General features: G+C 44.3%; 1 protein-coding gene across 2 annotated transcripts in view; it reads left to right on the top strand.

The window, feature by feature from the left end:
* Window positions 1-20,861, top strand: part of LOC147659059 (protein tyrosine phosphatase domain-containing protein 1-like) — a 209,779-nt gene that overhangs the window by 49,110 nt on the left and 139,808 nt on the right. Inside the window, exons 1-2 of one of the 2 annotated variants that reach the window (XM_086952000.1) lie at window positions 9,903-10,021; window positions 14,722-14,921. In XM_086952000.1, coding sequence (XP_086808126.1) covers window positions 14,743-14,921 — 179 coding nt within the window. In that variant the 5' untranslated portion in view covers window positions 9,903-10,021; window positions 14,722-14,742. Of the gene's footprint in view, window positions 1-9,902; window positions 10,022-14,721; window positions 14,922-20,861 lie in introns of those variants that run through there. The other variant, XM_086952001.1, reaches the window with a different exon arrangement.

The following is a 20,861-nucleotide window of genomic DNA, read 5'->3' as shown; positions in this document are numbered from 1 at the left end:
CAGCGGACTTTAAGATGCCACCTCCACGGTTTGCCTTCCGAAGAGCGAGTAACCTGAAAGACAAACTGGTTCACACCAGAAGTGTGGTAAGACGAGAAACCGAGAACACTACCATCCCTAAAGGATATTTCCCATGTGGGAGCTGTTCCGTGTGTCCCTTGACTAAGAAAACCACCAACGTGACGCTTCAATCTGGGAACACGTGGTCACTGAATCACTTCAGTAACTGTAATACAACCAACGTGGTATACAGATTGAAATGTGAGTGTGGTTTGGAATATATCGGACTCACCACACGAAAGATCAAACTCCGCATCCAGGAGCATGTCAGTACGATAAGGATTGGAAAACTGACTACGAAGTTAGTGCAACATTGCCACCGCAATAAACACACCTTTACCTGGGTAGTGTTGGAGAGAGTGATGGGCGACGCGCAGTCTGTGGAAAGACGACTAATCAACAAGGAAGCCCGCTGGATATATCAAGAACAAAGCGAGCAGAAAGGGCTGAACGAACTACTGGAATGGAATAAGTTGCGTTAACCACCTGAAGAGCTGTCTTCTAGCGTAATGGTCTACTGTCCTACATGACTGGTGGTACTCCTCCATCCTAAATTAAAATAATAATAAGATCCATATTAATAAACCTCCTTCTCCATTTCAGTAGCACCATGACTCTCACCATATCTGATCTGACCAGGCTTAGCATGTGATAGTCCCTTATTAGCCTTTAATTGTCTTTTCCACTCTTAGAACACGGGGTGAGTTGCCATTATAAATCCCTAATACACTGTGAATTTGTTAACACCTAAATTCTACACTAGATAAATACGGGACACGATCAACAAAACCTATTTATTTTAATAGTGCAGTTTAGTTATAAACCTTGGCGTACACTAAACTTTAAACATACTGGTTTAATTTCCTTTTTCCATTCTGAACCAGGTTTAAGTGCCCGTTTAAAAATGGCCGCGCCCTTCTACTGAAAACCGGCATTCAATATGAGGACAGTCTGAGTCCTATCACAATTTCCGCAAATCGGCACCCGTGTCAGCTGACAATGTGGACCAATGGAAACGCGCGGTACGCGATCTCAGGAACCAATCCGAGATCCGGAAAACCGGCAGCCTTGGTCATCGCGTACCAATCCTAGCACGCAAACGCGCAACTCCACAGCCGGTAAATAAACAGAGATTCACTCGGTCGGCGCTCGAGGGTTGAGAGGACGCCGACCGCTACTCTGTCACCGGTAACATCTAACTTAGCTGCATTTAGGCTGTGTGTAATGCGCTAGCTGGGAGCAGGCTCCTATACTGAATTAATTAAATGCTCTGTGTTTTTAAATTGCAGTAACTTTCTCGAACGGGGAGTAAGGACCATGCTCACCTAAGGGGGCTGGACTCCGTTTTTAGCATACTTTCATCACTGGTATGAGAGGCAAAACTGCATGCAGGGTAAATAGAATTCTTTCATTTATTTACTAATATAGCATGGTGGTTTGATAGTCTGAGATGCAGAACACAGAGAGGGACACCAGGTGATCACACTCTTGTTTGTTTATGTTACAGCACCCAAGCTTCAGTGTCTCTTGCAGTGGCATTTAAAGTGTATTGCCCTGAAGAAATTGCCTGATAGAAACCAAGGCAATGAAACATGTCGGCTGTAAGTAGAGAGTGAATCAATAGGTAGTATTTACTCTCTTCTTTTTTAGTATATGTGTGTTCACTGTTTTGCAACAGAGAAGGGAATGAAAGTAAAGTTTATGGTCCCAGTTGCTCAGTGACTTATATGTTAAATGTTGTCAGTTTTGTCACATATAAGTTGTGTCCACTGCACCATTCACTGTCTTTTTATTTTTGAGGTTCGAGACACGTTTTTGGTTTTAGCTTGATGGCACCGATGATGAGAACAGGGCCATCCTGGTGAGTACCAACCAGGGGCCCCATTGGTGGTGCGCCCGTGAGGTGCCATCTCGCTTTTTCACACATTTTTTGTCTGTGCTGTCCTGTTTGTTTCAATCAGAGAGGTTGTTGTTTTAAAGAGGCAATAGATTGAATCATTTTAGGATTTTCTTAAGACTAAAGAGATCCCTTGGATTACGAATGTTGACCATAGATGTTTACAATGCAGCAAATAAATATTGCCATGAGAACTAGGACTGTTGTTGTTTATTAGCTTTCAGAGTGGAGGGCGTCCTAGTTCGGTTTGTCTTTCCCTCTAGACTCCTATTTTTGTAGTGCCTTGTGTACGGCGGCTCAGCCGTGAGAGTACTCCTATGCAACCTTACGTCGTAACTCTGATTTTTAACGCATAAGTGTGGTCACCTTAACCTGGTTTCCCTACCACTCACTGCATAATCAAACCACCAATAAGTCTGTATTCTGAGAATGGACAAAAATTGCCTGGCTTTCACGAATGAACAGATTGCGGCAATTTTTGCACGCCCATCATTATTCGAAGGAAATCCCCTCTCCGGTAACAACAAAGTCAGAGAAGAATGGGAGAAACTAAGTAATCTGAAAAAGAAACACATAAGAATTGCCCTGCATGGGGCTCTTATGACTGAATATTATCAAGCTGGAGCCTCACCTGCAAGTCTAATAGTGAGAATAGAACCGCGGATCTTCCTTGACGATAAACAGTTCCGACGCGATTGGAGCTTTATCGCTAATAAGTGTACCAGGGATTGGTTAATATTGATAATAAGTACAGCTCAGAGATTAAGTGAAGAAGTACTTAAGGAGATCGTAGAACTTGAGGAGGCCATCAGTCGGGACAGTAGTTTCACTGACGCGAAAGACCATCTACAAAAAATCCAAGACGATCTGGAAGAATACAAACAATACATGATAACACAGAAAATAAGGGGACTGCAGCGTAATCTACAACGCTATACGCATGAATGGGCTTTTCCCTACGTTAATGATTCATACTACGAACCAGCTCAAGAACAACAACAGCCACAGCAATTCGGAGGAGGGAGAAGAGGCAGAGGAGCCAGATTTCAACCACAAAGACGAACACCTGTAAATTGGACCTTTGACAATACTTCCAGTGAGGACGAGCCTGAGCCAGGACCTAGTACCAGCAGAGTAAGGTTTAACCAATCGGAAGCTTCTAACACTGACCTGAGTACCTTGCTACGGAGTTTTTTAGAACAGGGACAAGCGTCCAACAAGGGACCGGGACAACAAGGGAAAGGAAAAGGACGCGGCAGTCGGCTACCACAACAATGGCAAACGTTCTCCCCACGACTGACACGGAGCAGGGGAAAGAAACCACTGTGATGAGCATTGTGGTCAACCTGTCCGACCATCAATTAACAGTGGAGGAAGAACGTGTACTTAATAAAGGGCTGGGATTCGTTCCCACCCCGATCCATGATGCTTTTAAATGCCGGACTGAGTTTCATGAAACCATGAGGAAGATTAAACTGAAGAAATTCTTCGCGAAACAACCATCTGAGGAGAATAAGGGCTTCAATACCAACTTGAAAAAACCTTCTACTTTTTGCCCCCCTACTGGAGCAACAGGCCCGGAAGTGGCAGTTTTTGAGGCTAAAGTTCTAGAGGAAATTGGGAGAATAGAAAACGACAACAAATCAGGTGGATTCAAAAACATGACGAAAAGTGATTGGGAGGCAATGAAGTCCCTACAGAGGAATGACAACATCACTATAAAAAGCGCCGACAAAGGCGGAGCCATCGTTATATTAAACACTTGTGATTACGAGGCTGAAGTCCGCCGCCTACTTAGTGTGAGAACCAACTACCAACCGCTCACCAAAGATCCCACTCCAGATCTTATGAAAATGATAACTGACCTAGTGGGGACTGCGAAGGAGAAGAAGTGGATAAGTGCGAAGGAAGCTGAGTTCCTCGTTAATACCAATCCCAGGATCCCGGCCTTCTACATCCTGCCGAAGATACATAAGCCGGCCCGGCCTCCTCCGGGTCGGCCTATTGTATCTGGAATCCAATCCATTCTGGAGCCCTTATCGCAGTTCGCTGATTACTTTCTCCGCGAATCAGTGGTAACTCAGAAATCTTATGTCAAGGACACCATGGACATCTTAAATGTCCTGGACCAAACAACATTTGAACCTGCCAACGAATACATTGTAACTATAGACATAGAGTCTTTGTACTCATGTATCCCTCAGGATGCCGCACTAGTGGCCGCATCCAGAGCATTGGCCACACAGGAATGGTTCTACGATGCCCCACAAAGCTTTGTGTTACAGTGCGTGGAAATCGCTCTCACGAGAAACTTTTTCTGCTATAAAGACGACCTCTTTCTACAAGTGACGGGAACGTCTATGGGAGCTACGATGGCACCTAGCCTTGCCTGCATTTACGTGGGCCAATTTGAGGAGCACATCATCGAATCAGACACCAATCCCTTCAGAGACCACATACGCCTCTGGAGGCGATACATTGATGATGTGCTCCTCCTCTGGACTGGGGAAGAAGTACTCCTGATCCAATTTTTAAATTGGCTAAACACTCAAGACATGAGCCTGCGGTTCACCTGGAATTACGATCATACAAAGGCGGTCTATCTTGATCTTGATATTGAGGCATCTGGAGGAGGTTTCCGAACAAGTGTACACCAAAAGCCGACCGATAGGAATTCACTATTGTCATATCGGTCATATCATCCAAGAGCACTGAGGGACAATCTCCCTGTAGGACAATTTCTCAGGTACAGGCGAAACTGCTCATCAACAGAACTATATAAAGAACAAGCAGGAGTCCTAAGTTCGAAACTGGAAGCCCGTGACTACCCACGGAGAGTAGTCAAGCAAGCCCAGAAAAGAGCCTTGAATACACCCAGAGCAGCCTTGTTAGAGACACAAGTCAAAGAAAAATCAGACTGTCTACCTGTAGTCATGACCTATGATCCCATGGCCACAAAAATCCGCCAGTCGATCAGGAAACACTGGTCTCTACTTTCTACAGCGGACTTTAAGATGCCACCTCCACGGTTTGCCTTCCGAAGAGCGAGTAACCTGAAAGACAAACTGGTTCACACCAGAAGTGTGGTAAGACGAGAAACCGAGAACACTACCATCCCTAAAGGACATTTCCCATGTGGGAGCTGTTCCGTGTGTCCCTTGACTAAGAAAACCACCACCGTGACGCTTCAATCTGGGAACACGTGGTCACTGAATCACTTCAGTAACTGTAATACAACCAACGTGGTATACAGATTGAAATGTGAGTGTGGTTTGGAATATATCGGACTCACCACACGAAAGATCAAACTCCGCATCCAGGAGCATGTCAGTACGATAAGGATTGGAAAACTGACTACGAAGTTAGTGCAACATTGCCACCGCAATAAACACACCTTTACCTGGGTAGTGTTGGAGAGAGTGATGGGCGACGCGCAGTCTGTGGAAAGACGACTAATCAACAAGGAAGCCCGCTGGATATATCAAGAACAAAGCGAGCAGAAAGGGCTGAACGAACTACTGGAATGGAATAAGTTGCGTTAACCACCTGAAGAGCTGTCTTCTAGCGTAATGGTCTACTGTCCTACATGACTGGTGGTACTCCTCCATCCTAAATTAAAATAATAATAAGATCCATATTAATAAACCTCCTTCTCCATTTCAGTAGCACCATGACTCTCACCATATCTGATCTGACCAGGCTTAGCATGTGATAGTCCCTTATTAGCCTTTAATTGTCTTTTCCACTCTTAGAACACGGGGTGAGTTGCCATTATAAATCCCTAATACACTGTGAATTTGTTAACACCTAAATTCTACACTAGATAAATACGGGACACGATCAACAAAACCTATTTATTTTAATAGTGCAGTTTAGTTATAAACCTTGGCGTACACTAAACTTTAAACATACTGGTTTAATTTCCTTTTTCCATTCTGAACCAGGTTTAAGTACCCGTTTAAAAATGGCCGCGCCCTTCTACTGAAGACCGGCATTCAATATGAGGACAGTCTGAGTCCTATCACAATTTCCGCAAATCGGCACCCGTGTCAGCTGACAATGTGGACCAATGGAAACGCGCGGTACGCGATCTCAGGAACCAATCCGAGATCCGGAAAACCGGCAGCCTTGGTCATCGCGGACCAATCCTAGCACGCAAACGCGCAACTCCACAGCCGGTAAATAAACAGAGATTCACTCAGTCGGCGCTCGAGGGTTGAGAGGACGCCGACCGCTACTCTGTCACCGGTAACATCTAACTTAGCTGCATTTAGGCTGTGTGTAATGCGCTAGCTGGGAGCAGGCTCCTATACTGAATTAATTAAATGCTCTGTGTTTTTAAATTGCAGTAACTTTCTCGAACGTGGAGTAAGGACCATGCTCACCTAAGGGGGCTGGACTCCGTTTTTAGCATACTTTCATCACTGGTATGAGAGGCAAAACTGCATGCAGGGTAAATAGAATTCTTTCATTTATTTACTAATATAGCATGGTGGTTTGATAGTCTGAGATGCAGAACACAGAGAGGGACACCAGGTGATCACACTCTTGTTTGTTTATGTTACAGCACCCAAGCTTCAGTGTCTCTTGCAGTGGCATTTAAAGTGTATTGCCCTGAAGAAATTGCCTGATAGAAACCAAGGCAATGAAACATGTCGGCTGTAAGTAGAGAGTGAATCGATAGGTAGTATTTACTCTCTTCTTTTTTAGTATATGTGTGTTCACTGTTTTGCAACAGAGAAGGGAATGAAAGTAAAGTTTATGGTCCCAGTTGCTCAGTGACTTATATGTTAAATGTTGTCAGTTTTGTCACATATAAGTTGTGTCCACTGCACCATTCACTGTCTTTTTATTTTTGAGGTTCGAGACACGTTTTTGGTTTTAGCTTGATGGCACCGATGATGAGAACAGGGCCATCCTGGTGAGTACCAACCAGGGGTCCCATTGGTGGTGCGCCCGTGAGGTGCCATCTCGCTTTTTCACACATTTTTTGTCTGTGCTGTCCTGTTTGTTTCAATCAGAGAGGTTGTTGTTTTAAAGAGGCAATAGATTGAATCATTTTAGGATTTTCTTAAGACTAAAGAGATCCCTTGGATTACGAATGTTGACCATAGATGTTTACAATGCAGCAAATAAATATTGCCATGAGAACTAGGACTGTTGTTGTTTATTAGCTTTCAGAGTGGAGGGCGTCCTAGTTCGGTTTGTCTTTCCCTCTAGACTCCTATTTTTGTAGTGCTGGAATGTACAGAACCTGGGAAGAAAAAAACAATGAAATATTGGGCACAACGCTCGCTTTTTTTTCCCCGTAATCCCGCCAACGCCCCCAGCACACGCCCACAGCACACGATATGAGACATGGCATGAAGGGCGGAACGTACCACCCGCCCCCAGCGTTTGTCACGCCCCCAGCACATGCCCACAGCACAACGCAGACACGCCCACAAGGGACTACTTTGTTGGCACTGTTCTTTTACCTTTTAAATGTATTTGGTACCCGCCTCAAAGGTTTGGGCTCTCTCTTTATTATATTAGTATAGATTGTAAGTTTAAACCTAAAACCAAATAGCCTAAGTACCAGCATCAGGGAAGGAGCAGCACATGTGGTTGAGTCTGAAAATGCCTCTAAGTGCTGGTTCAGAAAGGTCAATATTTGCTCAGTATCTGAGGGAGCTGATCTGAGGGCCAGGCCCAGCAGATATATCAATGATGGACCACAGTGTGGGTGCTGTGTCAGTAAAGTATGAGAGTCATTTTGTGTGCTTTTTCTAAAGCATGATCTATATGAACTTGGTTAGCTGGAGCAGAATGTTGCCTCCAGCACCAAGCTTGAGATAAACGAGGCATGTCTTCATACAAGCTCCTTCCTGGGCGGTTTCTCGTACTTCTATCCACACTTGCTGGGGTGGCGGACTGGGCACAAAGTTATCTATATCCACCCAGCTAAATTAGCAGGTGAATTGGAAGAGGCAAGATGCTGCTGGCAAAGACGATGGAGGTTTTCAGGCCTGCAGGACAGGCCCTCATAATGCATCTTCCATCCTTATAGACACACCGACCCCTTGTTGAAGGTACATTATTATACGGGCTTTCCATCTGACTTTCAGTGTTTAAGCAGCTCCACTTACAGAGGGCCTGCATGGACTGTATGTGGACAGGTAATGTCTCTTTCCCTCAAGGTACACATGACGTTGCTGTCATCTTTAGGGTACAGTAAAAACAATGCACCCCCAAATATAAGAATTCCTTTCACCGACCAGGGAGCCACTCGTAATGTTGTTGAGGGAGAGCATTCCCTCAAGGAGGGCAGCGAGACACGTTTGGACTTTGCTTCCTCCAAGGCAAGCCTGTTGTCCTGTTGGTGTAGCATGGGACCCTTTACTGTGATTCCCACTAAGATAGAAGGCCACTGGATACGGCAAAGCGGGACAAGTCATTGAAGAAATTAGAAAATCAAACTTGTGGAGCTCCAATAAACAACTGTGGACTTCTCTCCGAGGCTGACATTACTCACAAAATGTGTGTAAAAAATAATACAGCCATGAGCACATACATAGAGAATGGCTCGAACTGAATTCTGTCTTGGCACTTAAGTAGTAGTATTTTTTATTTTTGAACTTAGTAGGAAACAGTTTGTGGTCCCTGGGAGGATGAGATGGCATAGCTGGAATTCGAACCCATGGCCTGCTGGTAGCAACAGATCTCTGTAGCTAGAAGGCAAACCCACGGTTTACTATACTCTTAGTGCATTCATCAAAGTGCCCAATTGTAGAATTGGTGTTTTCTTAGCTTGAATTCCATGTTCTTATGAACTCATCACACCAATATTTCTCTCTGACTGAATCTAAATGTCCTTCTCGGTGGCTCTCTGTTCTCTGTATGATCCAATATCCATTGTATTTCACTCATTCTAATCTCTATTCTGGCGGGCTCTTTCTTTTTGCCAACTCTCTCCTGTTTCCTAACACTGTTTTCTATGCATCTCTTATCTCGTTTTCTCTGTTTCCTCGGCCCCCTCTGCCCCCCTTTCCTCTGCCCCCCTCGGTCGCTTATCTGTTTTCTCTCTGATTCTTCTGTCTATTACTCGCGACCTATATCCGTTCTCTCTCTAGATTACAATATTCTCTGTGTCTCCTTCTCTGCTGCTGCTTCTTTTTTCGCTGTGAACGTGTCCTTCTCTTTTCCTTTCTTCCGTCTCCTCTTCTTCCTCTTCAAATCATTGGTGCTCCCTTTTTCCCCCTTCATAGTTCACTAGTCTGTTTCCTATGTATCCTTCCCTGTCTCTTAGATTGACGGCCTCTCTTTATTGCCACTTCAAACAACTCTCTTTGAATTTGGCTCCGTCGTTCTCATGAACTGATTCAAGTTTTCAGGGTCTTCTTTGCGTGACTTGAAGAATTCAGCGATGGCATGGCACTTTGTTAAAGCGACGGTTTCAGAGGTGTATATCGCCCAGATTAGGGCACGCGCCTGAGCTCCCTTCTGCTGCTGTCCAGGTGGTTCCTTGAGAAGAGGATGAACTTGGATTAGTGGTATCGGAGCACGTGACCGGGCAGAGCCGCGAGCAGGGAAGAGAGGCCGGAGGAGCATCTTCCTGCCGTCAGCTGCAGGCAGCGGCTGCCGTACCCTCTCTGAGGTGCTTTCAGACCCGGGCACCCGGCGCTAGGGAGGCGGAGGCAGCGAGTGCAGCTCTATTGACCGAGAAGTCGTTCCCGCCTCATACTTGGACAACGAGGGTGAAGCAGGCCCAGGCAGCAGGCCCTGCTCTGGTTACACGCTGAGGGTGCAACTTGCTGAGGCCCTCAGGTCGTAGGTATTACCCACACACAAAGGCTTCCGAAACACGTCTTGGCACAAAGCGCCAGAAAGCCAGCGGAAGGCGCTCCAGGGCTGGCAGGTTCAGGGCAGTGCCACGCTGGATCCCGTGTGGAGAAACAGCACCGAAAGGAGACACGCGTGGGTGGAGGAAGTGCGGGAGGAAGGAGTGGACTAATGTGACCATGCTCTGGTCTGTGTCCGAGAGAGGAAGTCCCCGTCCTCGCTGTCCAGAGACCAGCCCTGAAGGTATGTTACTAACTAGGATAGTACGCAAAGGGGTGGGCACTTACTCCCATTACATTATATGCACCTAGACAGAGCGGGATGCTTACTTCTGTCACAGTATATGCTCTTCCATCTCCAGGCAGCCCAGGAGCACGCGCCTCCTCGTCAGGGATGTGTAATCCCATCAAGGGTGAAGCAGACTCTAAATTCTGGGGGTACTTGCCAGCATCGGGGAGAGCTGAGACAGGGGTCCGACTCGGCTCGAAGAGTCAAAGCAAGAGCCGAGCAACCAAAAGATGTAGGTCAGAAACAAATGCAGGGAAAAATGTCCGTAAGACTTGACAATGAAATATATATTACTCAACATTTCTCAGTGACTGAATTACATATATAACATTACATCACTTAGTTGAGGACAGAGGTACAGTTATTGAAAGTAAAAAGGTTTTAAACAGAAAACCTCCAGGAATAACACAAAGCGCAGCCTTATTACCCTTATTACCCTGACATGTGTCTGTTTGTCGTTTTGTCTATTTATATAGCTTATGGTATTATTAAATATGAAAGCAAGTATGTGTGACAACGTTTTGCACATCCAATGTTAGTACATCTGGCCGATAATGAGGTAAGCTAAGCAATGGGCTTTGAATCACACAATTTGCTCAAGTGGGGAAGTCGTGATTTCAGCCCAGGATTCACTATGCGCATTCTGCAGTTCCGAGCCTGAAGAGTTCATGCTTCCAGCTTCTCTCTTCTTTTTCACACCAAAGATCAGAGCTTGTGTTCAGTTATAGTTATTCAGTGGCAAAGTCTAAGATTTAAAGATTGGGTTTCTCTATGAAATCTTTCCACAGACACTGAAGATCAAACACAGCAACAGAACATGCCTGTCTGAAACATGCTGCAATTCACAAGCGTCTCTCTGAAGTGCTATAAACTAAGGGGCAAACTCTGGGAACTTCAGAGTGCTCCGTTTTTGTCTATAATTTAATAGCGGTCATTGAGAAGCTTAACCTCCTCTAAATAGACAGGTGATGTCTGTCTGCAACTGTTTATTTTCAGTTTCCACCTCAAATAATGAATCTGAGGGGTATCGTTTCCTGCGTCCCACTTTTTCTCTAATATCAACTGTTTATGAAAGTGTCTTATGTGCAGTGCCACATCCATTATTACACTCGATAGTTACTCTTTCTGTGACATACACATATGCAGTATTTGATTTATTGCTAAACATAATTGAGTCATGCACGCCTCCTGCACTTATCTCTGTGCCTCTTATACCTGTCCCATACTACACCCATTACAGCTAGTGTCTTATCAATTGAGAAATATATTATATAATTGCATTCATTTCTAAAATCATAATGCAGGCCAGCTCATTTAAATCAAATATTGTTTCATAATTTAAAAAGTGGGACATACACATAACTCCTACAGAAGTTCCTGTCGTTCAAAGAGTAAGTCATTCACGCAGGTACCCAATAAGTTGATGTAATGGCAGCTTAATTTAATCTGCATTTACTCCATACAATGGAACATATCACATAGACATAATTGATGTAATTTCTTATGCTCTTCCTCAGGACTCTCTATCCTTGTCGATTAAATACATTTTCACCCTCCAGGGAAATTAATTGCTAAACTGGGGGGCACCACAGTTGATCAGAGCAATTAATGAGCTACCAAAAGGCACAGCCAATCTGACCCACAAAGGCAAAGGGGTTTCTGTGAAGAATCAATGGCTCAGTCTTGATGGCTTGATTAAAGTGGCAATAGCTTTCTCAGGGAAAATGCATGTTATATGTGTGCAACAACTAGTCAACAACAATACAGTCGAGAAACAATGAACCTAACATATTCAAACGAAGTTCGTTAGAAAGACAAAAAACAATAGAAATGATACCAATGAAGAAAGTTGAATATAGAAATTAAAAGAAAAATATGTCCCATGGCAGACTCTTGAAATAGGTGTTCTATGTTTTCTCATGGGAAATGCTAAATATTGTGAAGAACAGGGCATGGTGTCTCCCATTTGGTAGACAGGGACCTAGGTTTTCTTCTGTGGTTGGCCCATCATTGAATGCAGTTAGATGCAAATAAATTGCTGTTCTCCCTGAAAAGTTTTAACCTTTGATTGAGAAACTCTCCTGGAGTGATCATATCTTCAGCAGGGTAAGACTTAACATAATTGCTGACAAGAGCTTCACCACGCCCGGCATGATGATCCAGCGGTTCCATTGTGACCTCAAACTTTCTAATAAAAAGCATCAAATGGGTAAATTTGGAAGTTGAGGTGACAGGTTGAACTGCCTTCCAGTTGATGCTTTACAGCAAAATCCATACATAGTTTTTCCACAAGCTCTGTTAGTTCTAGTACCTTCAAAAACGTATGCAAATCATTAGGACATGTTCTTCCAATACCTGTCCACTCCCTTCGATTGAAGGGGGTCACTACAAGTCACCTTCAAGGTCCACAAGAAATGTCCAGGGAGGTTAAATCTTCCCAGGCAGGTCGCAGATTTCCCAGCCGTAGAACTCGATGCACCTTCCAGCATCCGGAGGGATGTTGCACAGGGACTTAGCAACATTCAGCCCCTTGGGTTCTGTGGCCTTAAATGTCAGACACAGAAACTGAAGCAGAGCAAGACACTTCTCGTGAATAGTCTCTCACAGCTAGGCATACATTTTTCAGGGCAGCTGGTATATCTCTTCTCGAGGCAGATTATGACCTTAGATATGGTAAAAACAAGATGTTTTAAAGGGTGAACGTTTCAACCATTGGTTGTGAGTTGTAGCCAAATCAAATATAAAAACCAAAAATTGTTACATCCAATGTTAAAGCAGAGTGATGTACTTCCTTCCCTGTAGATCCATGCACCAAATTTCTACATTCTTTATCTTTGCCTCGGCTGTGCATAGCCGTCCCCTGCCTTTCAAATCAACCCCTGACCCTTCCAGTACAGCCTTTTAAAACTTCATGGAAAATCTACCCATCCCCCCTTCAGGCTGACATGGCCCTGGCTTCAGTGTGCCATGGCTCTGCTAAGCCTCCTTACCCCACGTTCCAAATAGGGTAAGAGTGTTCGAGATTATATTTAGTCTAAGATAAGCCTCTTGACAGACACAAGGCACACCTCCCACCCATTATAGGTATTGAATTGGCACTACCCTGAGGGGCTTGCTGGATGGCAGGGTATCAATAGGTGTAAAGTGAGGGCAAACTCAACCCCAAACCCTGCGTGCAGGTCAGCTGAGCTCCGGCAACACTCATTTCAAATATTTGTGTAACTAGCGAAAGGGCATTTGGTAACATAAATGTAAATTAACTACTCATCTTGTCAGCCAAGGTCACCTGTACACTCTGACTTTGATTTTGCTTTAATTTTCCGATCGGAAGTTACAACTATTACGTCTCACGAGGTTGTACAGAGCCGTAGATATGCGATGCAGCGGAGGATGCCGGGATAACATGCAATCTAAAATCATGTATGCTTTAGAAGCAGGTGGGCCAGATATAGCCATCGCTCATCAGTCTCAGATTTGTGCTCTTTCGAGCTGTGCCGGGACCTGCCGTCGCACAGCTTTACCAGAGGGACTGTTACGACCTTTGAAAGTAAAACCCCCAGTCCTTTTAAGGGTGCACATTTGGCTATGCTCATATCCCAGGCAAAAAGAAATCGCAGCTAAACTGTGGGTTACCGTGGCCATGTTTATTGTAAATCCTGTTCCAATATTTTGAATAATGTCAATGCTTTCCAATTGCATGTTCTTCAACTATCCAGTGTGCTCAGTTTGCTGCTGGTACGTATTATGCCTCGTTCATGTTAGCACATCCCCTCACTTAGTAAATGGTTATTGACACATTATGCCCACCTTCTTTATTTTTGGGGCAGCCTTACTGAAGCATGAAGGACTCAATCCATTGAAGACTAACCCCACCCGCCGCTCCCTCTCCTGATGTCTTCTTCACTCTCCACCTCCTCACTCGTTTCTCATTGATTTATATTGCTCTTTCACTTACTCATTCCCATTGCATCTTCTTTTGTTTGCCTCTCTCCTTCTGCCTCCTCTTTGCTGCTGCATTCCTATCTCCTCCCTGCCTCCCCTTCCTACGAGCCTCTTCTATTTTTTAATTTCCTTTACATTCTTCTTCCCCTTTCTTTCCTCACTCGTCAAAATCGCTCTCATTCACCTTCTCACTAGTTTCTAGTCTTTTTTTTAGCCCCATATCACTGCTGAAACGATCTATTTTCGTCACATACTATCTTTACCTGCTCCTTTTCTATTAAGCAGACCCTTCTTTCTTTCTAGTTATTAAATCAGCATGATAGCTCGGTAGTTTGAATGTCCTAAGACCATTAATTTGAGTATTACTGAGATATATAAAATTAATGAATATTAAGTGCCAAGTAAGATACGTTTGCATTCTGTGTTTTCAACATGTTTTTCCCCCGTAAGCCTCACATGTCTTTCCTTAAGAGGCACATGTGGCAACTATGTGTAAATGTATGAATTCTTAAAACAAGTACCCACCACTAACCTACCTGCCAACTTTCTGTAGGCACTCTCATCCCACTAAACGTTATCATATCGCTCCTCCCTCCACACCATCCTGCTCTAGGGCTACCCCAGCTGCTCTGTGCACACTGCAACCCATCATCATTTCCTTCTGCTCATATATTTCACTTTCATCCAATTGTTGTCCTTTTTCCGCCCGCTAGGGAACCCAGGGGCCCTACGTCATGAGCCCGCAAGTGTTGGACCCGCGACCCACCTATTCACAGGCACGGGAGAACCTTATCCGAGCTCTTCCACCTCATCTCATCTGCTCACTAACCTGCAAAGGGCGTGACTGTCGGTACGAAGGGCCAGCTGGGTGGAGATCTGACCAGCAGGCCATCCAGGGAATCTACTCCTCCTGGTAAGTGTGTATGAGAGAAAGGGGCAAAGGCCAGTAAAATACAGCACCCATTTACTAGTCTCTACTTGGGCATTGAGTTTGCCAGTGGGTTCAAAGCTCAAAGCATAAAGCAGAATGATGTTGGGGTGCCAGTGATAGCGAGGAAGCTCCATTCTGCAATACATTAATGATGTAAGGGCATGACTAAATATTAAGTTGTTAATTATATATATCCTTTACGTTATTCAAACATTTTATAAGTTATACACTGCAAGGAGCTCTTAGTTCTCCTGCCATACTGACATTATGGACTGTATAATGGTTTTCTTGTCTGAGCAAGTATCCAGCCTTCTTGTATGTCTCTAGTATCTTGGTGCCTTAGGTCATTAGTACAGTTATTCGGTTTCTAGGTTTTTGTCCTCCTATTGGGTGCTCTTAGAATTAAAGGTTAGATTATGGTTTCACATTCACACAGATTAGTCCTGACATTTCCGTAGCATTGTTCTTTATCCAGAAGTAAAGGTTCTGTGAAGCCATGGTCAGCGTGCATTGCTGGGGTGTTTCTGTAGACTTTATGAATAATATCTTTACAAAATAGTTGTCTGACTAATTTCCAGATGGGAATGTTACTTTATGGCCCATCCCTAAAGGATCCTGGAGAGGACGACGTCCAGAAGAGGAAAGCAAGCTATGAGACACCAGGGAAGCTTCTGAAAGGGAACACCAAGATCTATTTCTTGTGAAGGACAGGCTGTTGTACAAAGCACAGAGCTGTTGAGACATGATGGATCACTGTTGTGAGATAAGGCCCTGAAACTCTATTCTGGGTGTCCTTTGGCAAGATGAGTTGTGATCAGTGGTAGATATTGGAAAGGTCTCTTGACAAGAAGCAGGGAACAGACAGCAGTAGGCTGTCCAGCTGTGGCAATTGTGGTCATTGACATTTGCGGTCACAACAGGGTATCATGCTAACCACTCGCTGTGTAGGTTTGCATGTATTTTGATTCATTGTATGCATATTTCCCTCACGTGGATAACCTGGACATTGTCTATATCTATAAAGATCAAGAACTGGAGGGAGCTTGTTACGCACCAGAGAAAATGTGAAGGGTTTGTGTGTTGGTGGCCTGATGTTGAAGTGCGGGCACACAGCAGAAGATGGGTTGGCTTTTGAGTGACCTGTGAAAGTTCTAGTCATGACCATGCTGCTTTGTTTAACCATGGATGAAGGGCTTTACAGGGGCTGTGAAAATTACAGACAGCCCCATATTGCTGATAGGCCTTAGTACACCTAAACAAATGACACCCGATACCAATAAGGGGTCTGGGGACAGAGAGGAAATAAGTAGGCTGTCTACGTTTGCACCCTGCCTCACATAATATGTTTCACTAAAAGATGAATGAGACTTACACAAGTCACCATTGAGTGATTCCCTGATTCTGGGAGACCCTATGGACCGTGGCAATATCTTTAATTAGTCAAAGTTGGACTGTAATCCAAACCACTTGAAAATCAAATCAAAAAAATCTAAAAGTATGGCCTCACACCTGCGTGTCATGCTTCATCTTCGACCATCCTACCACACCACAGCATTCTCTAGTGGCAGGTCAGCATCACCAAAGAGATAATTGGGAGCCTATATCGATGAGGGTTGGGATCCACACAAAAAACAAAGATTAGAAGTCCTGGGAACCCTCACCAAGGAGATACTTTAATTTGATTTCGAGGGTGAAGGGACGATTTAAAAATTGAGTGATGCCTAGGAGTCCCCATCACACGTGCATCTATGAGGTCAACAAGCCTCAGCCAATTGGCCCCTCACGGTCCTTGGCTTTTTTTTAGCACCAATGATTCCTTGGTCATGCATCTTACAGTTCGAGCAGGCACACATACACACCATACCATTTGGTAGAAGTCCTTTTCTCTTGCTAATCCGAGCTGCGCTTAGTAAGCATGTAGTTGAAGAGGTCCTGCTAAGACAAGTTAACATAAATAAACTGAGATTAAAAAAACAGGCACAAAATCAAATGACAAAGAAAATATGAAACACAGAACATGTAACCTGGAGAAATTGCACCTTGTGAAACGCTGAATTCAGCAGATCATAAAAAGATCATGCCGCACACGTTGATGATACCTGGTGCACTCCACTGTAAAATGTGAACCACACTATGAGGAAAACTGATGAGTGTTCCAATGTGTGCTTCAACACGGTGTTTAAAATACGCGACTAGTGGTCGCATACATTTATATATATGAATAGTGGTCACATACATGCATGCAAATCCTGTGGCACACAGGCCCATGTACATACCCTGCACTAAAATAGGGAACACCTCATGAAGGAGGTAAATGAGGGTGGCCTAGTAGTCACACACTGAAAGTGAGATAATTTAGCGAAAATGTAAACCTATCAAGTAATCACACAAACATGGTGAAAATGCACATGGTAATGAATCTCATATTTCTACTCACTTCATCAAAGGCTACACTCAACAGATTCACCTATTGAGACATTTAGTCTCCTCCCAACGATGCCGGCAATGGAGGCATGCCGAACAATAAGGAAGAAGCAGGACGTATGTCGTGGTCACCTGGGCGCATGTACCACGTAATCGCGTAGAGCGCGAAGACATTAGCCTGCACGTAGTCACATGGCACACATGGCTGCTGGGAATAGAAGTCCCATGATGGTCCAGTAGGATCGAATGAAGTCCCACAGAACACATTGCTGTTGTCAAACGGGCCTATCAAATCATTTTTCTAGCAAATGTACCAGGCTCAATACATAGAAAAAACTTATTTGCATGAAAAATTATTTATATTTTTATGAAACTCAGAATAGATGTATGCATTCATAGATATTGACTGATGGCCCAAACAAAATATATTTAAGATTCACAAAGTATATTTAAGGTCCACACATAAAATGAAGCATGAATGGTATACATTTTTATGAAAGGCCATATGACACTAATAAAAGCTCAGTAAAGCTGCATGTTATTAATGTGTCAGTATTGCATAACATAAATAGTGCTTCTGAACATATATGAAATCTGGTCTAGCCTGATATCCAAGTCCTTGATGTGTCCGTACAGGAACTATCCTAATACATAGAGAGGATCATAGGGGCTAAATCTGCAATAATTAATATTGAATTATCATTGTTATTTCATGACTTGTAATTACGGAATCTCATCATTTAGTCTCTTTATGTGTGTTCCCAGGCAGTACACCCAACGTTGTTCCCTATTGAGAAGTCATGGTATTACATTTCCCTTCTGTGATGTATGAACTCTCTCCAGCACAACCCAGCTAATGTCATCCTCACTATGTTGTTGGGGGCTGGGGAGGGGGGAACAGCAGCACTGTTTAGCCGAAGAGCCAGGTCTTGAAGGTTCTTCAGGGAAGGGGCGCATCTGATGTCTGCCGGTAGCTCGTTCCAGGTCTTGGCTGCAATGTGAGAGAAGGTTCTTCTGCCTGCTCTGGCTCTGTGGATGTGCGGGGGTTTGACTAGTGCAAGGTTGGCAGATCGGAGGTTTCTTTTGGATACGTGGAAGTTGATTCTGTTGGTGAGGTATTTGGGGCCCACGGGAAGCCAGTGGAGTCTACGTAGGTGCTGGCTGATGTGTTCGTGTCAGGGGATGTCGAGGACGAGTCTGGCGACGGTGTTCTGTGGTGTCTGGAGTTTGCGGAGTAGAGACTTGTTGATGCCAGCGTAGAGTGCGTTTCCGTAGTCCAATCTGCTGGTGACGAGTGCATGGGTGACTGTCTTCCGTGACTCAGGGGGGATCCATTTGAAGGTCTTGCGGAGGGTGTTGAAGCAACTGGAGGTGACGGCATTGACCTGTCGGTTGATGGTGAGTGATGAGTTGAGTATGGTGCTGAGATTTATGGCGTGGTCTGAGATGGTGGGTGGGCTTCCGAGGGCGGTCTGCCACCAAGTGCTGTCCCAAGCTGAGGGGGTGGTTCCGAGGACGAGGACTTCTGTCTTCTCAGCGTTGAGCTTCAGGCAACTTTTGGTCATCCAGACTGAGACGTCTTGCATCCCTTTCTGAAAGTTTAGTTTGGTGGTGGTGGGGTCTTTGGTGAGGAAGAAGATGAGCTGGGTGTTGTCGGCATAGGATACAATGTTGAGGCCGTGATGTCGGATGATGTCTGCGAGGAGGGCCATGTAGATGTTCAAGAGGGTCAGGCTTAGTGATGACCACTGTGGGACTCCGCAGGGGATTTTCGTGGGGTCAGCAAGGTCCCGCTATCGTAGCCCTTCCCAATGATGGTTTCTGAAGTCGAGACCTTATCACAGGTGCAGCACTTTCTGTCTATGATCGGTTTTGGTCACCACCTGACCTGTAGCTGCTACAATAGCGGGAAAACGAATCGGGGGTTAATTATTACATGATCGCCGCTTTATAACGAGAAACTCTGATGAAGACGTAATGGTCCATTCTGATTCATTTTCTACGTCTCCTAACTTGGGGATCTGAATAGCGCTTGCACTACAAACGACTCTACCGCACCGACTGGAATTTTTGAGTACATTTCAACTGGGGCTGTCACTTTCCAAGCCAAGGAGACCTTAATTGGTCAAGCCAGAACACCCTCAACCCGGTTCACATACTGTGTCGGTTTACGATTGCCGCCCGCTGATATTACTAGTTTGCCCTGACGAAGTTCCTAAGGCAAAAAAGGGAACGAAACGCATTGGCTGTGCCTTTGCTTACAGAATACTCTTAATAAAGAAGAAGATACTTACAAACTACTTTTCTCTATTGACTTCATTTGAGTGCACCTTCCATTTTGGTTTCTTTGTACTGTGGTAACTTGTACATCCTTAGGCAGCGGATGTCGGAAGCTATTGCACCACCTAATATCAAGAACATATAGAACCGTTGTGCTTGACCTTGTCTGCTGCTTTATGTCTTTTGGTTACACTTGGAGTTGGTGTAGTTGGCCAGGACTTTGTTGTGAATGAAGGTCCTCATGATGGTTCTAATTTGGTTGTGGTAATCAGTCATGGCGTCCCACATAGCTTAACCATGCATGTATACAACGGTATAGGTGTTGCAGTTGGTGTGGGATTTCAGGACCCACGGACGGTTAGTGCCAATATCAATTTCCTGGTTGGTCTTGGTAAACTTGTAAACATTATATCTTCCACATGGGTAGTGCTGTGACGGGGGTAGACCCTGTAATGTTGTAACTTGGGTAATATCCTGTTTCCTATGTTGAGTGTGTACCTGATGGTCTTTAAGACTGGTTCCTTTTTTTAAAGAGAATAAGACAGAGTGACGGCAGTCATTAGGCATACTTTGTGGGATTCTACAGTTCGTTTAACTATCATTTTCACTCTGTTACTGAACGTAGAAGAAGTAGAAACACACGTGAGTATATATTGTTTTTGCGAGCTCTTTTTTTGCCTTCTTTAGAATTTTTTTAGGGTATAGCAAAGTCTTAAGCTTATTTGCCAGGTTCCCTGCCTATTCATCACAAGTTGCCAACTCAGAGCAATTACACCTAATTTTGAGAAACTGTCTGAAAGCTATATTTTCTCTGAGAGCTCCAGGTGGAAAGCTGTCAAAACGTAATAAACCATTCTTATTTGTTGGTGTCTCAAAGACCCTAGTAACAAACTGGTAATGTCTCACTTCTGTTTTCAAATCAAGAAAAGTTATGTCTCTATGTCCGATCATATGTGTAATTCAAAGATAGAGATTAATCGTATTGATCCATCCAGTGAATTGTAGGGCCAAATCCTCATCTCCCTTCCAGATAATGATGACATCATCAGTATATCTGCATCATATTTCAATGTGCTCAGAAAAAGAATTGGTCGAAGGGTAGCTATGGTCAGTTTCAAACTGATGCACGTACAAGCAGGCTAGGATCTGGGCGAAGGTACGGCCCATCGATATCCCTTGTATCCAGTGATAGACTGTTCCATTGTACTCAAAATAGTT

Source organism: Lissotriton vulgaris, unplaced genomic scaffold (assembly GCF_964263255.1).
Source record: "Lissotriton vulgaris unplaced genomic scaffold, aLisVul1.2 SCAFFOLD_968, whole genome shotgun sequence".
NCBI classification, from domain to species: Eukaryota; Metazoa; Chordata; class Amphibia; order Caudata; family Salamandridae; genus Lissotriton; species Lissotriton vulgaris.
The sequence above is the reverse complement of the archived record's forward strand: the minus strand, read 5'-3'. Positions and strand labels throughout refer to the sequence as shown.